At 34.4% G+C, this 19,529-nt stretch overlaps 1 protein-coding gene across 4 annotated transcripts in view; it reads right to left on the bottom strand.

Annotated features, from left to right (window-relative positions):
* Positions 1-14,502: 14,502 nt before the first annotated feature.
* The window catches only part of LOC145277527 (DNA topoisomerase I, mitochondrial-like), a 68,034-nt gene continuing 63,007 nt past the window's right edge, over positions 14,503-19,529 (bottom strand). For 3 of the 4 annotated variants that reach the window (XM_080128972.1, XM_080128973.1, XM_080128970.1), the window contains 3 exons: positions 18,437-18,515; positions 16,834-16,904; positions 14,503-15,217 (listed from right to left, as the gene is read on the bottom strand). In XM_080128972.1, the coding sequence (XP_079985098.1) occupies positions 15,115-15,217; positions 16,834-16,904; positions 18,437-18,515 (253 nt within the window). In that variant the 3' untranslated portion in view covers positions 14,503-15,114. The remainder of the gene's footprint in view (positions 15,218-16,833; positions 16,905-18,436; positions 18,516-19,529) is intronic. The other variant, XM_080128974.1, reaches the window with a different exon arrangement.

Here is a 19,529-nt window from a genome sequence, read left to right as displayed (position 1 = left end):
TTGGAGGTGTGTGTTGAGCATAAAAAAAGTGGTAGTAGGTAGGCAGGCAGGCTTGAATCCATACCGCGAAGAAGGAAAAAATGTGAAAAAAAAAACGTGAAGTCTTTGCTGTTGCACCCATCGCCAAACTGGAAGTGACGTAGGTTTAAATTAAGGCTAGACAATTGAAAAGAAGGGATGACTTTCGAAAATGTTGGCGAAAAAAGCACCCCCTCCCTGTAGAAAAGTGCATAGTTGAGGGTGAAAGAATTAATGTTTTTAGCAAATGTTTCGATATTTTTTGTCCAAAGGGTCGAGCTTCAAAATGATACAGATCTCATGAAAATCCATTGCCTCTTTCAAAAGTTTTAGGCAGACATACATACATGCATTTAAACAGGTAAGATTTATATTATTGGTGACCCCATTCTCCTATGATCTGTTTCATGCGGAAATTTTTACATAAACATATCAAGTTTAACTCGGTGTCATCGAAAAATACTTTTTCTTGTTATTGTCATCTTCTAATTGTTAATTTTATAACTGACATGCATAGCCAAGTCGTCAACTGCAATGGACAGATATCAAATCTGCTTTCTAGTTAAAAAAAAAAAAACAATGTAGCAGGGGGCAGATTCAACTCAACTGACTGATCCAACATACTGTGAACACTCAGAGATATCCCTAAATTCGATTTAACTCGAGTTGGCACCTCGACACAAGGGGAAGACAATGAGGGTTACGAAGTGATAAAGTCCTGTCAGAGAACAGTTTTGAAATAAAGAACATTAGAGTTTTGACCAATATTGTTCAAGTGTAATCCATAACGTGCTATTCAGATTTTGATATAGGCAAAAACTAAGACGCTGAGCAGATTGATTGATGCCGCTAACCAAGATTTCTGAAAGTGGCAAATTGCTCGTCACATCAAGTGCGATAATTGGTAATTAAATTACCTGACAATAACCTCTATTCCATGGTTTGAACTTTGATAAGGAAATTAAACAAGGGAAGTTTGTGCTTAATGTCAATTAAGAAAACACATCCTGTGATTTCAAGGAACTTCCCGTTCATGGTAGCAGGAAGAAATGAAAAATTGATGAAGAAGAAAAGGACAGACACTAATCTGTTGACTATTCTAGAGTCAGAAAGGCGGATCCCTGCATCTTTACATACCAATAAATGTGACAAGAGATTAATGTTTGAGAATTAGGAGTTAAATTCTATTGATGGAAAATATTGATGGAAGGGGGCATATGAACTTCTGCATATCATTGCAGTTGGGAAAGCAGAATCCCGAAAGGGAGTTCCAAAGACCCGCAGTTCTGGGGAAGAAACTATTGGAGTAAAAGGCTTTCTTGCACCTAGGGATCTCCACTGTAAAGGGATGAGACTTAGTAGCTTGTCGGGTTTGTCGGGGGTAGTTACGTCGGGGAGGTACAAGTGTTTGCAGTTCGTCAGAGCATTCACCATTAAAGTATTTGTAGAACAGGCAGAGGGATGCAACATCTCGTCGATGGGACAGAGGTTGAAGCCTAGATGACAGTTCAGGACCTATCAGGTTGGCGACTCTTTTTTGAACCCTGTCCAGGAGCGAGAGACAAGCAGCAGATGCACCAGCCCAGATGTGACAACAGTACTCCATACATGGGCGAATGGTTGCCTTATAGAGGTATAGGATACTGGCAGGCGTAAGTAGTTTTCTAGCACGGTAGAGAGAGCCAACCTTCCTTGCAGCAGCCTTGGCAATGCTCTCAATGTATCTATTCCAGTTCATATTCCCTGTAAACGTTAGGCCGAGGAGTTTAAAAGAAGTACTTTCAGGCAATGTGTTCTTGGCCATTGCTATTGGTGGTAGAGAAGGTTTCTTGTAGTTATTGAAGGAAACAAGCTTAGTCTTAGCAGCATTGAATGAGACCAACCATTTTTGTCCCCATTCCACTACGGATTGGAGGTCATCCTCTAGTGTTTCTGCCATTTTCTTGGATATGTGTTCATTTGTTTTCCCCTCATATCTGTTATAGAGAGTGGTGTCATCGGCAAATATACCCATCTCCAAAACAATATTATCAGGGATGTCGTTTATGAATATCAGGAACAATAGAGGTCCAAGGATAGACCCCTGAGGCACTCCCGCATTTATGTCATATTGTTTGGATGTACGTCCGTCGAGGACAACTTTGATTTTTCTATTACTTAAGAAGGATTTAATTATGTTATGAATTCTTTCAGTGATTCCATATGATCTAATTTTCCTTAGAAGACCATCGTGCCATACCCTGTCAAAAGCCTTAGATATATCAAGGGCCACCGCTCTACCCTCCCCTGTTTTATCCAATGAACGGTATATACGTTCAGAAACTACAGTTAAGATATATGCTGTTGAATGGGCTTGCCTGAATCCATATTGTTTGTCAGTCAGGAGTTTAGCAGCTGTTAGGTGCTGGACTAGGACTTGATTTACTAAGGACTCAAATATTTTGGCGAAAAGCGGGAGGAGGCTAATGGGGCGATAATTTAGTGGGTCAGTTCTTTCACCAGAATTCTTGAAGACTGGTACCACAGAGGCGGTTTTCCAGCAGTTGGGAAAACAGGATTCGTTAAGGCATTTATTGTAAAGTTTGGACAGAACTGGAGCAACCTCGGCAGAGCATTTTTTTAATAGCACAGCCGGGATGAGATCTGGTCCACATGCTTTAGAGGTGTCTAGGTTTTTTATAATAGCATGTACCTGAGAAGGGGTGATTTTCAAATCGTCAAGTGTGGCGTCTGTTTGCAGAGGAAAATCAGGGAGCGAGTGGCGTACCGAGTTCAGTGTGGAGTTTGAGGCAAACCGACTGGCAAGCAGATTAGCCTTGTCAGTTGCCGTGCAAGCAACCTCATGATTGTGTGTTAGTGGGGGAATAATTGACTGTCCATTATTAAATACGCTGTTGTAGATTTTCCAAAAATCCCGGGTTCCTAATTTCTGTGCTTCGATGCGCTTTCTGTTGGTAGTAATGTTAAAAAAATACATATTTATTGATTTTAAACAAGTAAAACTCAAATTTATAGACTATCTCCAACATATGTATTTTTACATTTGAGAAAATATCTGCACATCTAATATGTGTTTTTACGAGAATCGGGGAAAAAATCATGAATTTATAGTTAAATATTTAGAGATTTATAAGGAATCGGAACCGGTAATTGTATCGGAATCGGGGAAAATATTGGAATCGTTCCATCACTAGTAAGTATATAATGTTTTCACCTGAAATGCATTAGTTTAAAAGATCACCAATTTACACAAGCATCAATAGTGTTTTATCAAACAATTTCTGTTTTGGAGACTTTAAGACTTTGAAGCGGGTGGGGGACATAAGTGGCAAAAATAGATTTTTAAAATTCTGCAGATATTTCCATGCTGTCACCCCCCCCCCTTTTTTTTTAACAAAGGAGTCAGTACTTATCAAGGCTGAAGTCAACTTTTGAGGTTAAAGGGTTAAAGAGTGGATGGTGGTCACTGGCATAATAGCGTAGTAATCGTTAGTGGTGAGTGAAAATTGGGTATAATTTGATTATTCAAGGGGGTGGCTCCACAAGAATTTGTTTACATTAGACTTGAAGACGACCATGTTGTAGGCAGCTGGAAAAGCCAACTAGTGGAACAGTTCCACCAGCGGACAGCTCTAAGAAAGAAGCATTGTTCATGGAGTCTGTGTTTAGATTTAGGCACAGACAGTTGGGGAAATTGTTGATAGCGGTTGTAGCTAGTCAAGTGCTGTTTGTGAAAGTTTAGCAAATGGTGGGTGGAGCTTGGAACAATATTTACAGCAAAATTGATGCCCTCCCTACCACCATCTATTGAAGGAGCAGATCCTGATCTGTTCTCCATACTTGCTTTGATTTTTGATAGACACAATTTAAAAAGGTAAGCTATTTTATATCCCCCCTCCCCCCGATTCATTTTGACAATGAATCGAGGGGGGGGGGTCTATCGGCAATACACACGTTTATAGAAACCTTAGAAGTTAGGGTTCCCAATGATGCTGAGTTAAACAGAGATGAAAGGGAAAAGATAACAAAATATCAACGTCTTATGTACGACATGAAAAGAAACTGGAATCTTGGGAAGATCTCTATCATTCCAGTAATTATAAGAGCAATTGAACCCATGAAAAAGAATTTTAAAAACTACCTGATAAATATACCCTGTGAACCAAGTACAGGAAAGATACAAACAATTACATTTAAAGGGACGGTTATAATCTTAAAAATATTGTGTATGAAATAGCGGGTGAATGTCTGGTATCTGCAGTTAGAACAAAAAAGAAAAAAAAAATTACATAAAATTTTGTTTTGATGGTTGTTTCTTTTCTTCTATCCTCACTTGTTTTAACAGAGTTTTCGTACGCTACATTTTCATGGTCCATCAAGAACGTTCAAATGACGATACCATGTTGTATTTATGACTGATTAAAGTGTTAATGCCGTACGAAAAGTTTTTAAAAAGTCTAAAAAACTGCAACCTTTTTTCATTTTAATAATTTATCAAACGGGGAATTAATTAAAAAAAAAAAATTTCTTGTTACTACTTGCCTTTATCTATTTACTAGCAGACCGCCCGGCGTTGCCCGGTCATAAGATACACTTAAATACGATATTTTGATTAATGCAGATTTCGTATTTATTATTCTTCTAGCGATGGTATCCGGCGTTGCCAGGGTGTTTGGAGGTGTAAAAGAAAAAAAAGTGTTAGTAGTCAGGCAGGCTTGAACTCGTGACGTGGTGATGCAAAGGCAAAAAAAAAGGGTAAGAAAATGTGATACGTTACCGCTACACTAGGAGGCCATAGGAAGTGAAAAGCGTTCAAATTTAGCGATGTTAATCAAAAAGTTGACTTGTTAAATGAATGCAGAAATGAACATTGGCTGAAGGCCAGTTCGGCTTTCCGCCGTTTCATTAATTTGTTTCCTTACGATGTTGGGGAAAACCAGCTCCCCACAAAAAGGGAGTGTCCAAATGAAGAGCAATTGTCTGATATAAGGGGTTTCCCCCCCCCCCCACATTGATCAAAGCTAATTGCTTTTTGAACATCCCGGCACGAAAGGCTGGGAATCTACCTTCACTTTCGATTAGTTTTGCTTTTATATGAAAAACACTATCAAACATGCGAGAGGATGCAATAGCGTGAATTTTATAAAAGTCAATCAAAATAAATCTAGAGACGACGTTCCTTCGCAAATTGTACATATTATGATCTAGGGAGCATATAAAAATTTCTACAACATAGTACCCCCCCCCCCCCACAAAAGCCTTTCTTAGTCATACAAAAAACGCGCATACCCCTTTTGCCTTATATATATATATATATATATATATATATATATATATATATAAAAGATTATATTGGACCCAATATATAATAATGATTTAAAAAGTTAAAAGACTTGTGTACCACCACCAAGAATCGAAGCCAAAACGTTTAGCTTACGATTTACTTTTTCCTTTGACGTTAATGCCTGAGTGATGAAGACATGTTTGCTGCAAAGCTAAAAATTAAAACATGACCCAATAGCTATTACGTTACACATACATATTCGTAATGCTATCGTTCAACTTTCACCTGGCAAGTTCCATTTTTTTAATTTTCAAACTTTTGCACTGATTTCCCTGGCTAAAACCCAAATATAAAATTTTGCATGGGTTCGAATACCCTATATATTAAGTTTCATATCTGACAGGAATTTGGTAGGCAAAATTTTAAAAATATATATATACGCATACATAAGTATACATAGAAAGAGGTTTGTGTTTACTATAACCTTTTTACGCAAATATAAATCATGTAGAATATCTGCATGAATGTAAAATTGTCATATTTTGTTTTCATGGTTGTTTCTTTTCGTACGCTACATTTTCATGGTTCATCAAGAACGTTCAAATGACGATACCATGTTGTATTTATGACAGATCAAAAGCACGTAACAGTTAACTAAAGATGATCATCTCATAAGAAAACAGAAAAAAACTAATAGGGAATTAATTAAAATGAATGTTTAAAAGAATATGCAAACTAACTAGATCTTTTGCAGATGAATGGAATTTCACGACTCATATGTAACAAAGTTGTAAATAGAAAAAAAAGGTTCTTGGCCTTTGGGCTGGGATCAACAAACAACTTTTTATAAAATTTTATCTTTACAAATTTATTTTATTGCTTAAAACACACACACACACACGATTTGGGAATCTTAGGTAAGACGATCCCGTGTGCTTGAGGTATTGTATAAAGCTTACGAAAGTTAGGGACATTTTATTATAAATTTAACATGAGATGATTATTTTAATATAAATTTATGAGAAGCTAAATGACCACTATTTTTAAATTTTATTTTTTAAATTCTGACCTTCTTTTTCAGGCTGTTTATAAGAGCACTTGAAAACAAAATTTTTTTGTTGATGAAATAGCAAAAGGCGTTTTACCAATACATGAAACTTTAGCTAGGATCAAGCAAAGACTAGCAAAGGTATGGTGACGAGGATAACAATAGACACTTCCTCCCCAATTTTTGAGTGGCCTTGTGCCTAATTTTTTGTTTATTTCTGTTTTGTTTCAATTTTTCAGAGTAAATAAAAAAATTTAATACCTCAAAGTGTAGTATCTGTTCTTCAGATGCTGCACTTCAATTTCTTGTTCTTTCCCAGTGGAGGAGAGAAATCCTTCACGACTGAGACAATTTTAAATTTTTGTTCCTTTTTTCCGCCTTAAAAAACGACCCTGGTGTCTAACTCTGTCTCGTGGGGAGGCATTGTAAATAGGAACTCTTGCTGAATCCACTGTCAAAGATTTTCCCCACTCTTTATCTGTGCCTAAATCAACATGTAGATTCCATGAACAAAGCTTCTTTCTTAGAACTGCACGCCTGTGGAACTCTGTTCCGTCTGCCTGCTTTCCACCTGACTACAACCTGGATGTCTTCAAGTCCAACGTAAACAAATTCCTAATGAACCGCCCCCTTAAGTAAATACTTCATTAAATCTCCACACTAACGTACTGTACTTGCAATGACCCTTATCCCTGAGTGGCTTCCGGGTCTTGATAAGTGGTGACCACCGTGTAAAAAAAAAAAAAAAAAAAAAAAAAAAAAGAAAAAAGAAAGGGAGGTGTTGAAGTCCTTTTTGAGTGGCCTTGCGCCTAATTTTTTGTTTGCTTCTGTTTTGGTTGTAAACTTTTCAGAATGAATAAAAACTCAAAGTGTAGCATCTGTTCTAATGCTACACTTGGGTTAATTTGTCCTTCGTTAATGGAGAGGAACCCTCTATACTGATACAATTATTATTTTTAGATATTGCCAAAGTGCCCCCTTTTGCCCTTCTTTTAGGGGAGCTGGTTTTCCCTCACATTAAAAATGACCTTGTGTCACATTTTGCTTTTGTGGGGAAGTAAATAAATACCATTAGAAAAAAGGGTTTTAATATGAATATCAATACACAAAAAATTATAGGAATTTACATTATTTTGCTTTTAACTTCGAAATGGCTAATAGTATTTTTTTGTTATATTTCCTTAAATGATTAAATTAAGTTTATGCATAAAATGATAGAAATGCAATAAATTGACTTCCTGAAAGTAAATCTTAAAAAAAAAAAATTATAATGAAACTTGATATTTAAAAATGGAAACTTAGAACCTTTTTATTTATGTTCTCTGAATTAATTTTTTTTCTTGGTTTGTTGTAAAATTTAGATTATACAAAACATCGCTTGTTTGATAAAAAAAAACAAGGAAGGAAATAAAATGAAATGAAAGAAAAACCAACCAATCCTATGCATACCAATGAGGCCATGATTATTTGATAAACAGATTTCCTGACCGAATTTATTTTGAAATAATCACAAACAGTAAACAAAACCTTTGAAAATTTTACTGCAATAAAACGATTGTCAAAAGTTTGCGTTTGAAAAATTTGCAAAAATAAGAAAACTTGTGTTATTTGGATTTATCAGACTACTATCATCATCTTTAGTTTTATTTTCACGTTTCGGTCGATGTAACCTCCGACCTTCTTCAGATGTATCTTTTCAAACTCGGGAATCTTTGACCTGTGGCACAGTGGATAAAGTACTCGGTAAAATTCAGTTGTAAAAGTTAAAACTTGGGGTAAAAAAAAAAAAAAAAAACTTACGAAAATTTGGGGACATTTTATCATAAATTTAACGCGAGATAATTATTTTAATTTAAATTTAACGTGAGATAATTATTTTAATTTAAATTTAACGCGAGATAATTATTTTAATTTAAATTTAACGTGAGATAATTATTTTAATTTAAATTTATAAAAAACTAAGTGATCACCATTTTTTATTTATTTATTTTTTTTTAATTCTTCCTTTCTTTTTCAGGCTGTTTATATGCGAGCACTTGAAAACAATTTTTTTACGGATGAAATAGCAAAAGGCGTTTTACAAATATTTGAAACTTCCTAAAAATAAGATACTATCTACATTAACTCCATGTGCTGAATATATCGGGTCATTTGATGAGGCACATTGGCCCAATAATATTTTTAAAAAGCCACAAAATTTCATCAGAATGAAAAGGATTTGAGAATTAGTGAAGCCCCGTTTTTTGTGTGCCTAGAAAGAAAAATTGTGAACATCATCGAACTTGTGTTGCTTTTTGAAGACTGTTGATGTTGCACAAATATGAAAAGATGAACGATATGAAGATCTGGTTAACTAATATGCTAGATGGCAAGCTGTTCATTTTCATGTGAAGATAGGCAATATAGAGCAGGCATGTCAAACTCAATGTCTCCTCAAGACCATGAGTCAATATGTATTATCATGGGAACCGCCAAAGTTGTTAAAAAAAAATATTGCTATTGTAACCCCAACATCACCCACAGGCTGTGCATGCACGATATAAGGCAACGTGCACTAACCCTAAGTGCGTATGGCCACACCTCTACTCTGTCGAGTACTGGACCCCTCAACATGCACCCGTCACTCTCAGACTCTCAGAAATCAGACCGCTGATACTCAGGGTTTATAGTGCTCACAACCCCAAGACCTGGATGCAGCTAGGTGATCGTCTACGTCAGGTTCTGTGGTCGGATTCCCTCACAGGTGCTGGAACTGGCAAGCAGGCGTCTCTCGCTGTTGCAGCTTGAAGATCAGGGTCTTGGCAGCTGAAATCAACGGGCCATTCTTATCAAATTGCAAGTATTAAATGGTCAACAACGCCAGGGAAGTTTTCTGTATCACAAATTACATTATTGACAATAAATTCAACATACATGTCGTGCAGAAAGGAAAACCCAGGTTATTAAAATCACTATTTTTAAGCAATGATACTTGATGCAGGTGCCCTTTTCTCTTCTACTGGTGATGATCTCGGCTAGTTTTCAGAGGGGCTCTTCCTTCAGTTGTTTTATCATACAAGCTTCCGCCGGCCAAAGCGAAAAGAAGACCCCGATTAGCCAAGTGTCTCGTTTTTATCAAATTAGTAATTCCTCCCTCCACCTTTTTGGAGTTATTCTTTCTTTTTCCTCTCCCTCTCTTATCCTATTAATTTGTACTCCCTTTTTCTTTTCTTTCTTTTTAATTTCCTCCCTCTCTCTGTTCCCCTAATTTCTACTCCTCCTCTCAAACTTATCTCTACCAAATTTTAACCCTCATTTGCACTGAGGTGTTTACTTATCAGACCCCCATTCTAAGCTGTCAGCCTTAATCAGCCAAGAATCTCTGGATCTCTTCAAACCTCTCAACAGAGGTTTTAAAAACAACCTTTCATGTTAACAGATATATAACGACAATGATATAAAAACAATTGTTTTTTTCTCTTTCTGACAAAATCCCATAGACATTTCTGTTTTGTCCCAATCAGACATCAACACCCTCTCTTCCTCTATTTGACAAGCAAGACCATCTGGTGTCGCCCAGGATCTTGCCATACTATTCTTTTTTTCAATTTAGAAACATACGGACAAATTCAAGTAACAGAGTTTTTATCTTATTTTTAAAGAGAGATAATCATCAAAATTCAATAACTAATTTTCAGTTTAAAGAATGGTAACACCCACATGATAAAAAATATAAAAACATAAAAACTACACAAAAAAAAAAAAGAAAAAAAAAAAGGAAACTTTAGTTAATTATAGTAATTAGGTGCACGCATACAAAAAAAAAAAAAAAAAAAAAGGCTAAAATATTAAACACTTTATTTTTCTTTTTATAAGACTTCATTTGACTGAAAATGATCTCCTTCCACTTCTATTCTGCCAAAACATACCAAACTCCTGCCAATGAGTTGTGGGAGAAAAGCAGATTATTTGTGCGTGCGGACTGCAAGCGTGTCTATGATGGGCCGCGTTTGACACGTCTAATATAGAGGAGTCGTTGATAACAGAATAGAAGGATGGTTATTAATATTAGTAAATTTCATGACTTTGGTTTAAAGTCCAAAAGGAGATTCAAGAAATGAAAAAGCCATTGGATCTGAAAAGAAATGATGGGAAGTGGAATGAGAAGTGGAGTTGCACTAACACATTAAGAGATTTAATAGGTGTGGCCTTGCATCAGCGAGGAGAGGGGACAAGAACAGAATCTGTCAAGAGGAAAGCCCCAAAATGCAGCGCATTTTTCTCCTGATGATCACATGAGCCTGTTAGCAGACGGATATATGGGATCATCTGCTGGTAGAACTTCAACGAGTTGTTTCTTCTAAACCAATATCATCTGTCGTATAGTTGGATTATTTAAAAAAATCTATATCTGAAAAACAGAAGATGGTGATAGACCCAACTCTAAATCCAAACATTCATCACGTTAAAACATCAATGACTGTGCATAATTAAACCGTTTTTCGAGGAACTGAAGCTCCAGTCATCTTGATTGACATTTAGTCAATAAATTTTGCTTATATGTATGCATATGCAAGTAGCATTTACCATAGGCGAGTTGAACTGGCTTCCTCTAAAGGTGGAAGTATCAAGGGAATAATGAATTACAGGCGGTCCTCATTCACATGTATATCCAAGTTGGAAATGACGTTATATTTTTGCAGGAAAATGTCAATATCCTCCAACATACAGTGCCTGGTATTCCAAAATAGTCGCCCATCTGATACTGAACCAAGTTCAATGTTGCTTAACTTTGGTGACTTCAATTTGGTGTGTCAATGATTATATGCAGTGAAAAATAAGCCCAACATAAATTGTCTCGGCTTCTGCTTTGATGAAATCAGATCTCTTCATCCTTTTACAATGTGGATCTGGATTATGGCCTACAGCCACATGAGAACTCGTCGATAGCACGGACAGAATTCAACATTTTGATAACCATGAAATTCCCGCCATCAATCGTCATGGGATTAGCAATCCTAATCTGTATAATGATGATAACTTTGTTCCTATGCGTGTTAGGCACGATTATTGCTTGATATTCTGTATTTACCATGATAGACTTGTACAGATGCCATAAAAGAAAGTTTAATATTTATCTTCCTATTCCAAACACAAAAGGACACCACTTAGAAACACATCACAGTTTGTATTCCATATATGAAGGGTTTGTCTGAAAAACTTGAACGAATATGTAATCCATATGACATCAGGACAGTATTCAAGAGTGATTCAACTCTCCGGAAACAGCTTGTGAGAGTCAAGCCCCCTACAGAAAAAATCATGACAAAGAAATGTGTATATGAAATTCCATGTAAATGTGGAAAACTATACAAAGGTGAAATGTGTCGTCCGTTGAAATTACGGTTAGAAGAACATCGAAAAGCCGTAGTACGTGGAGAGACTAAAAAGTTTGGTATAGTTGACCATATCTGGAAGGAAAAGGGAAACCATCTACCATTATGCGACAAAGTAAAAATTATAGACAGAAGAATGACGGAGAGTAAGACGACTGAAAGAAGCAGCGCATATTCTGGGAAATAACCAACTGCTAAGTAAACCTAGTATAGAATTCAATACGATATGGGAACCAGTAATTATAAACAATAGATAATATATACAAGTAATAAGTATAGAGATAGATATACATTAATATATAGAAAAAATTAGTAATAAATGGTGATATTTACAACTAGAAATAAAAAGTAGGTTTAAGGCACCCAAAATTTGTACTAGAATTGTTTGCAAGGACCCATGGCGCAGTGGTTAGAGTGATAGTCTCCTGAAGGTTGAATTCTCAGTGTGGGCGACCGAAAAATACATTTGCGAATTACTTAGGACTTCTATCCAGTCATGGCTGACGGAACAAGAACATCACTACTCCCGTGATGTAAATAAAGAGTTCCGCTATAAATTCTATCCAAATTCCTGAGTTTGACAAAATACACATGAAGAAGGTCAAAGGTTATATCGAGTGTACCGTTGTGAAAATCACACTCAAGATGAGAACAGTAGGCTGGTGAATACTAACACCAATAATAACACTAATAACCAATCCTCATCTCAAAAATTCAGAAACGTCAACTCAAACTAAAGAATTGCATTACTATAACTGATACATAAACCTATTCAAAATGCAGTCCACCTACTTTTGGCTCACCCTATATATATATATATATATATATATGTTTGTGTGTGTGTGTATGATTCATACATAAATCAGTTTTCTGCATCATTGAACTTTTGTAGATTATGCCTCGTCAACAATTAGTCGCAAACTCGTTTTCAAGTGCAAGCTTTACTTGTTGGTTAAAAATAGTTTTTTAAATTCCTTCTGAAATTGTACTTTATTTACCTCTCTAGGTCAGACAGTCAGCTGTTAAAGGATTAATTAACTATGCCCCCCCCCCCACCATTCCCAAGGAACAAGTTGACATTTGTCCTCAATTGTATTTTTTTTTTTTTTTTCATGTAAATAATTTTATCGAAACTTGGTTGTTTCACACTTGTTTGCTTCTTTGTATCTGACCTCATCAACTTTAGAATATTTTCTTGTGTTCTTTTCGTTTATTATGTCAGAACTTGGAGACATTGAGCTGCTTCCGTCGGGTTCCATCTTTTCTAATTTTTTTTTATCATCACTTCCAGTTTTAACAAAAGCCATTTTTTTTTTTTTCAGTATTTCCTTCAGTATCCAATACTCGAGTATTAGTATGAAAATATATCTATCGCAAGTAAGCTACAGGGGCATCCATATTTCATTCTTGCAGAAAATCAAACTGATATACAAGAAAAAAAATTTATAAAAGTCATAAAAATTTCAGAATGACGTGTTTTTGTTAAAATGAAATTGCCATTAGAAGAATAAATTTTTTTTTCTAAAATGAAAATCAACATTTCACTTGAAGTTATAGTCAGCTAGCATACTTCCCAACTTCCAGCATAGCACTACCAGAAGCTGTGACAAAGCAAATCAGTTCCTTCATTTTTTATTGTTCTTCAGTATTTCTAATGTAAAGCAATTTATTGAAATAAAATATAAGAAAGAACATTAAAAAATAAACATTAAAATTATAGAAAATAAAAATAAGTTTTTATTTGCACTAACCAAATTAGAAAAAGTTTTTATTTGTAAATTTTATAAGAAATATATGTTTATGAAATTATAAAACTTGAATTCATATGAAAGTATAATTTATAATGTATTTTCAATAATTCTTACAAAAAAAAAAAAAAAAAAAAAAAAAAAAAAAAAAAAAAAACAACAACTAAAAAAATCTTGATTAAAATAAGATAGAAAAAACTTTAATAATTATTAAATAAAAAAAAAAGAATGATTGGAAAAAACGTGATAAGATAAAAAAAAAAAAAAAAAAAAAAAAAAAAAAAAAGCATGCATAGGGGAGATATATTGTGAGAGAAAAAAAGGGAAAGGAACCGAGTTGCCATGTCGCTTTTACTAGCAGACTCACCGGAAGTTAAGTACGTTGGCTGAGTATTACCCTATATGTCAGTCTATCCTGGACAAAGTTGTGATTTTTTTTTTGTCTTTATAACAATTACACACTAATGTCTAAAAAGAACGAGGGAGAGAGGGGGGGGGGAAAGGGATTATAGAGTAGCAACAACATAAGAAAATGGAGAGGAAAAGAAAAAGCGTTTATGATGAATTGAACGTATGTTTTATTTTCCTAATAAAAAAAAAAAAAGTCTGTATAAGGATTTTTGTTGATTGAATCTAGAAATGGAATTTAACAGAACGCTCGATAGACGTCAAAATATACATGAAAAAAAAAAAAAAAAAAAAAAAAAAAGAGGCTGATTTTCTTTTCGTTCTTCTGATGGCAAAAATTAGTCCTTCAATTCCAGCGGAAAGTTGTGTCCTTCAAAAAATGAATGAATGGCAGGAAATGACGAGGTGGGGGGTGGGGATCATTTCAAAATGTTTTAAAAATAAAAAATAAAGAATTTTGGGTTTTAATACTTTTAAATATTCATGCAGGCAATATTTCATCATGTGTAGAAAGTGTGTGCTGACTGTACACACAGCCATTCTCTCTTTTTTCTCTCTTTTTTTTTTCTGCGCATTGACAAGCACACCTGCCCATTCTTTTTTTCTTTTCTTGCACTTGTATGGAATTTAAAAAAAAAAAGAAGAAAAAAAAAGAAAAAAGTTTTTAAATATTTTTTTTTCTTCATGTTTTATTTTATTAGAATTCCCTTTCGCCTCTCTCTCATAACTGAACCCCACGGTGCACGGCAACTTGCTAGAACGACTAGTCTCTTCCACCCCAATCATCGTCAACTTCAATTTCATTAAGGGTGGTTTTGCCTGTCAGACGATAAAAATCATTACGACCAGATTCAAACCGAAAAAGAAGCAGTTGGTCAGAATAAAGGTGGGGTGGGGAGGATGGGGTGGGGGTGGAAGAGATTATGAAAGGATTTTCTAGATGAAATGGAAAAAAGGAGGGGAAAAATGTGATGAAACTGTGGTATGAGGTCTCCCACCTTCGCCCTGTTAATTTTTTTTTGTTTTTGTTTTTTTAAAATGGGATAAAGTCGTCTTTGCGATGTCCCTCCCCGATTAGTTTGCTCAAAATTGTAATAATAAAAATAAATTAAAAAATAAATAAAATAAAAACTAAGTAATGAATAAGATGGGAGAGAGAGAGAAGGATGGAAGGTTTAAAGGGGAGAGGGTGTAATTTTTGGTAGCAACAAAATCCTAGGTGTAGAGCGGTCATTAAAATACAAAGTCAGGAGTTGCCATGTCAATTGCCCATCGGAATTTCTCGCGTTGGGTTTTGTTATAGATCTTTTCCATCGGAACCTCCCATTTCTTGCACCTGGAAAGAAAAATATGAAAATATGAAAATATATATATATATATAAAAAAAAAAAAAAAAAAAAATTCTGCATTGACTGAATATAAGCCTGAAAGTTATTGGCTCAAATCCAGAATTTTTAAGTAAAAAAAAAAAAAAAAAAAAAGCTTTTTTTTTTTTTTTTTTTTTAAAAGTTTAACAATAGTTGTTGAAATAACATACTTCCATCACTCAAATCGGAGTTTGAATAATTTTACTCCTTTTCTGTTCACACTAATTTGCATCTCGTTTTTCAAAAGGATATCTCATCAATTCACTATTTTTCTAATTCAATAAACAGAATAGATAAATATTTGTGGTTCTTATTCCCTTGAAAAGCTGCAAGGTGTTTGTAGCAATCATATCTGATTAAGTGACCATTGATAACCCAATTTTGAAAGTTTGAAAAATACATCTGTAAATATTCCGCAACATTTGGATTTATATAAAAAAATTATTTTTTGAAAAGATGCCACATTACCTAAGATTAAAAAGAAACGTTTGTCCTTCCATTGAGTTTTTCTGGGAGCATATTTCTACCACAGATGAAAACTTTATGGTTTTGTTTAATGTTATTGTCACATGTTGTAACTGCACACACACACGACGGTCAGTAGCCAAAACGCACTGAGCTATGAGGTGAAGCTGCCAAAACCACTGTCACCGAAGCTGAATAGGTCAAGTAATTGACTCCCACAACAGTTGGGTCGAAACACCTGCTAGGGAACAGGTCAATATATATACAAGCAGGGAAGAACGAGCCAGTCAGTCAGAGAGCAACATTAGCATGGACCCGCTGCTGAATCCGCACCGCCTGCTTCCCCTTCCGTCTACCGCTTGGAAGCGTGCACACGAGGCAAACAATAAAATAATAATTTCATATTTTTTTTAACAATTTGTATTGTGAGTTTGTTTTCTTGGCTGACGAGAAACTATCAGTGTTCAACCCAGCTACATCACATGATAATGTTGATACGATCCCTTTCACATACTATTTTATGTACCATGAGAGGGGGGGGGGCGAACAAGAATAAACATTGAGGATGTCCTCGCCACTCATCGATCAAATCCGACATTTTACCCAACCAATCAGCAAATGAGCTTTTTGCTTACTTTTCAAATCAACCCAAACTCACAAAACTGTCAAACCATATCAATTCCAAGAATGCATTCTTTGTTAAATTTCAAACTTAGCGTAGATTCCATTCAGCTACATAGACACCGCAAACTATCAAACTATTATAATTTGTATTACTAGCAAGATAGTCGTGGTACACTACTTAAGAGTATTCAGCTATCCTCGGCTTTCAAACTAGTTTTAACAGCAACCAGGAATTAGTTTAATCGCAAAAGAAAGATTTCATGCATCATTACAAAACAGCTTTACTGTTATGTAACATATGATATTGAAATACAAAACCCCTCCCCCATACACACACTATCAAGAGTTTTTGGAAACTTGTTGCATTTAAATGATTGAATTCCGAAGTACATAAAAAAATATTGGAGACATTTTTTTCTGAATGAAATTGTTTAAGTTGTGAAAGTAACTTTGACAATTATGAAAAAATAAAAATAAAAAAAAAAGCGAAACTTACCATGCCACTGAAATTCTGGGATCGAGATAGTTCAATTTGGAAGTGCCTAAAGCAATTTCCTTATTTTCATCCTGAAAAAGACAAAAGAAAATGTAGCAAAAAAATCAATCTCAAACATAAACGAATACCAAAAATGGTTCCTAAATTATTGATTAAAAAAAAAAAAAAAAAAATCTTTGAAGAAACATTCAAATCGTCAATGAAATTTAAACCATAGATGACAAGATGATATAAGTTTGAACAGATTTTGCTGTCATTTTAAGGTCCTTGAACAGCTGAACATTCTTTCTCAGCTGTAAAATCTCATGGGGAATCAAGTTATTGAAATGTCACTGAGGAGTTGACTACCTGTAGTTTTGCTTATTCTAAATATTACATCCCTTAAGAATGGTATTGTCAGTCTCTTTAAAGGACGGTTCTTTGCAGACAAACTGTTTGAATTTTGTACCATTTTGATTGTTCGGACAACGTTGTTATTCACCATATGTGTTGCTTCTTTGAGTTTTCTAATCACCCCTCTTTCTTCTATATGTAGCATTTTAACATCATCCCACGTTGGGAATGGATGCCTTTTTCTCTCCATAGATCGTCTGCTAGAGCTGATTTTTTTTTTTAAATTTCTCTGCATATTACAGCGAAAACTCAAAGATGTAACACATATGGTGGATAGCAACAACATCCTAAGCCATCCAAGTATTGAATTTAACCACATTTGGAATCCATTTATTACCAATTTATATGAGGAAAATGAGAAAATAAAATTACGCACAACTCAAGGAAGCTACCCCCCCCCTTTTTTCTTAGAGAGTCGCCTCTCTTGCAGTGTTTTCTAGAAAAAAAAAAAAAAAAAAAAAAAAAAAAAAAAAAAAAAAAAGAAAGGAAAACACACTAAGTTATCTATCCACGGTTTTTTCCCCCCACTAATATTAACAAAGATTCAACTAAAAATTGAATCAAAGTTTTAAAAAAGTCACTCGAGTGACCCCTGAAAATTTACCTTTTTATAATTTACGGACACACCCTGAAATCCACGACAGTATTTTTTAGTTGAAAAAAACATTTAAACGATCGAAACGTGCCAATAACACCCAAGATGAGAATAATTGTCCGAACAATGAAAACAAAAAATTCATATCTCATCTCAAAAATTCAGAACTGCATTACGTTTGGATTTTTATTTGTTCGAAGACGTTGAATTTCATCCTGATTTTGTTTCACAGTATTTTTCATCTTGAGTTTAACATTTTTCTTCAGTGGGTTGCCATAGTTTAGATTGGTTTTGGCTTCAGATTTTTGTTAATTTGTTTTTAAGATTTCAAAGTCTTGGGATTTGTTTTTAATATGTCAGTTAAAAAGGACTACATACTTAAACTGGGATGATCACAGTCGTTAAGTGTCCCAATCCTTCCCATTCATCAGGTATTTGTTTAGCCGTTGGGAAAAGATACAATTTTTGGGAAATCAATACTATCTACGTAAACAAAATTTTATGGCTATATATATATATATATATATATATATATATATATATATATAAAATGCACCTTCCCCCGTCCTCCACAAAAGCCCTAAATAGAGCAGAATGGTTGAAACCATACAATACCTTGTCTGTCGCTTGCACTTCCAGTTTACACAGTTGTTCTTGGAGACGTTCCAATTGTTTTTTCTTCTTTTCATATATACTGATAAAAAGAAAATTAAGATTTATTTGAGCTAAATTCATGCAGCAAAAAAGAACTCAATGAGCCATCAACATTCAAAGAGTTAAAAAAACAAATAATATAGGGTGACTCCCCCCCCCCCCCCAAAAAAAAAAAACAGGACATTCAATTGTTTTTCTGAGCATTTTACAGTCAACGGAGAAAAAAAGGCCAAAGACCCTAGTGTTTGATGTGATGTTTTGAATATAATAAACTAGTTATGACTAGTGGTGGGACGATTAATCAGAATCGGAATCGTAAGAATCGTGTATTTTGGGAGGTATCGGAATCGGAATCGCATCGTTAAAAAATACCTTTATTTTCCGATTCCTTCATTACGATTCTTTTAGTCTGATGTTGAAAAAAAGAAAAAAATTTCCTGATATTTCTAACCGCAAGAGAGAAATGTAGCATGTTATAAAAAGAAACCAAAGAAATTCATTATTAACAGGGCAATGCTTAGTGCCCCTCCCTTACAAGGTTCATTCATTCAGATCTATCGTAATCAAAATTACAAAAGAGTTGACTTGAAAAGAAGTATGCAGGGCTCTACATTGCGAGTAAAAATAAAAAAAAAACGCTTATCTTTTTGGCGATTGTTTTTTTTACTGACAATTTTCTTAAAATAAAACGAGCAAAGTCAAATTATTTAAACAGTAAAAGGTTTAATAGAACAATATACTTTTTTTTCTTTTTTTAAAAGAAGGCTTTTGAAAGAAATATCTCTAAAATGAAATTGATCACGTTGTATTATTTCGCAAAGTTTTGACAGTAGTCGGCTTCTTTTGAAGTTTCAAAAAAATCGACCCCATACCTATCTCTTCCAAACCTAAAGTTATTAAATAACCCCTTCGTTAATTTAAGGGTAATTAATTCAATTCAGTAAAGTTTTTTTTTTTTTTTTTAATTTCATTGAAATAAAATCCATTATTTTAAAAAAATTTTTTCTCCAGAAAGATAAAACCCTGAATTTGATTATATTAAAAGCAGAATAAT

Source organism: Euprymna scolopes, chromosome 6 (assembly GCF_053919585.1).
Source record: "Euprymna scolopes isolate OS-2025 chromosome 6, ASM5391958v1, whole genome shotgun sequence".
NCBI lineage: Eukaryota > Metazoa > Mollusca > Cephalopoda > Sepiida > Sepiolidae > Euprymna > Euprymna scolopes.
This window is presented reverse-complemented; position numbering and strand designations above follow the sequence as displayed.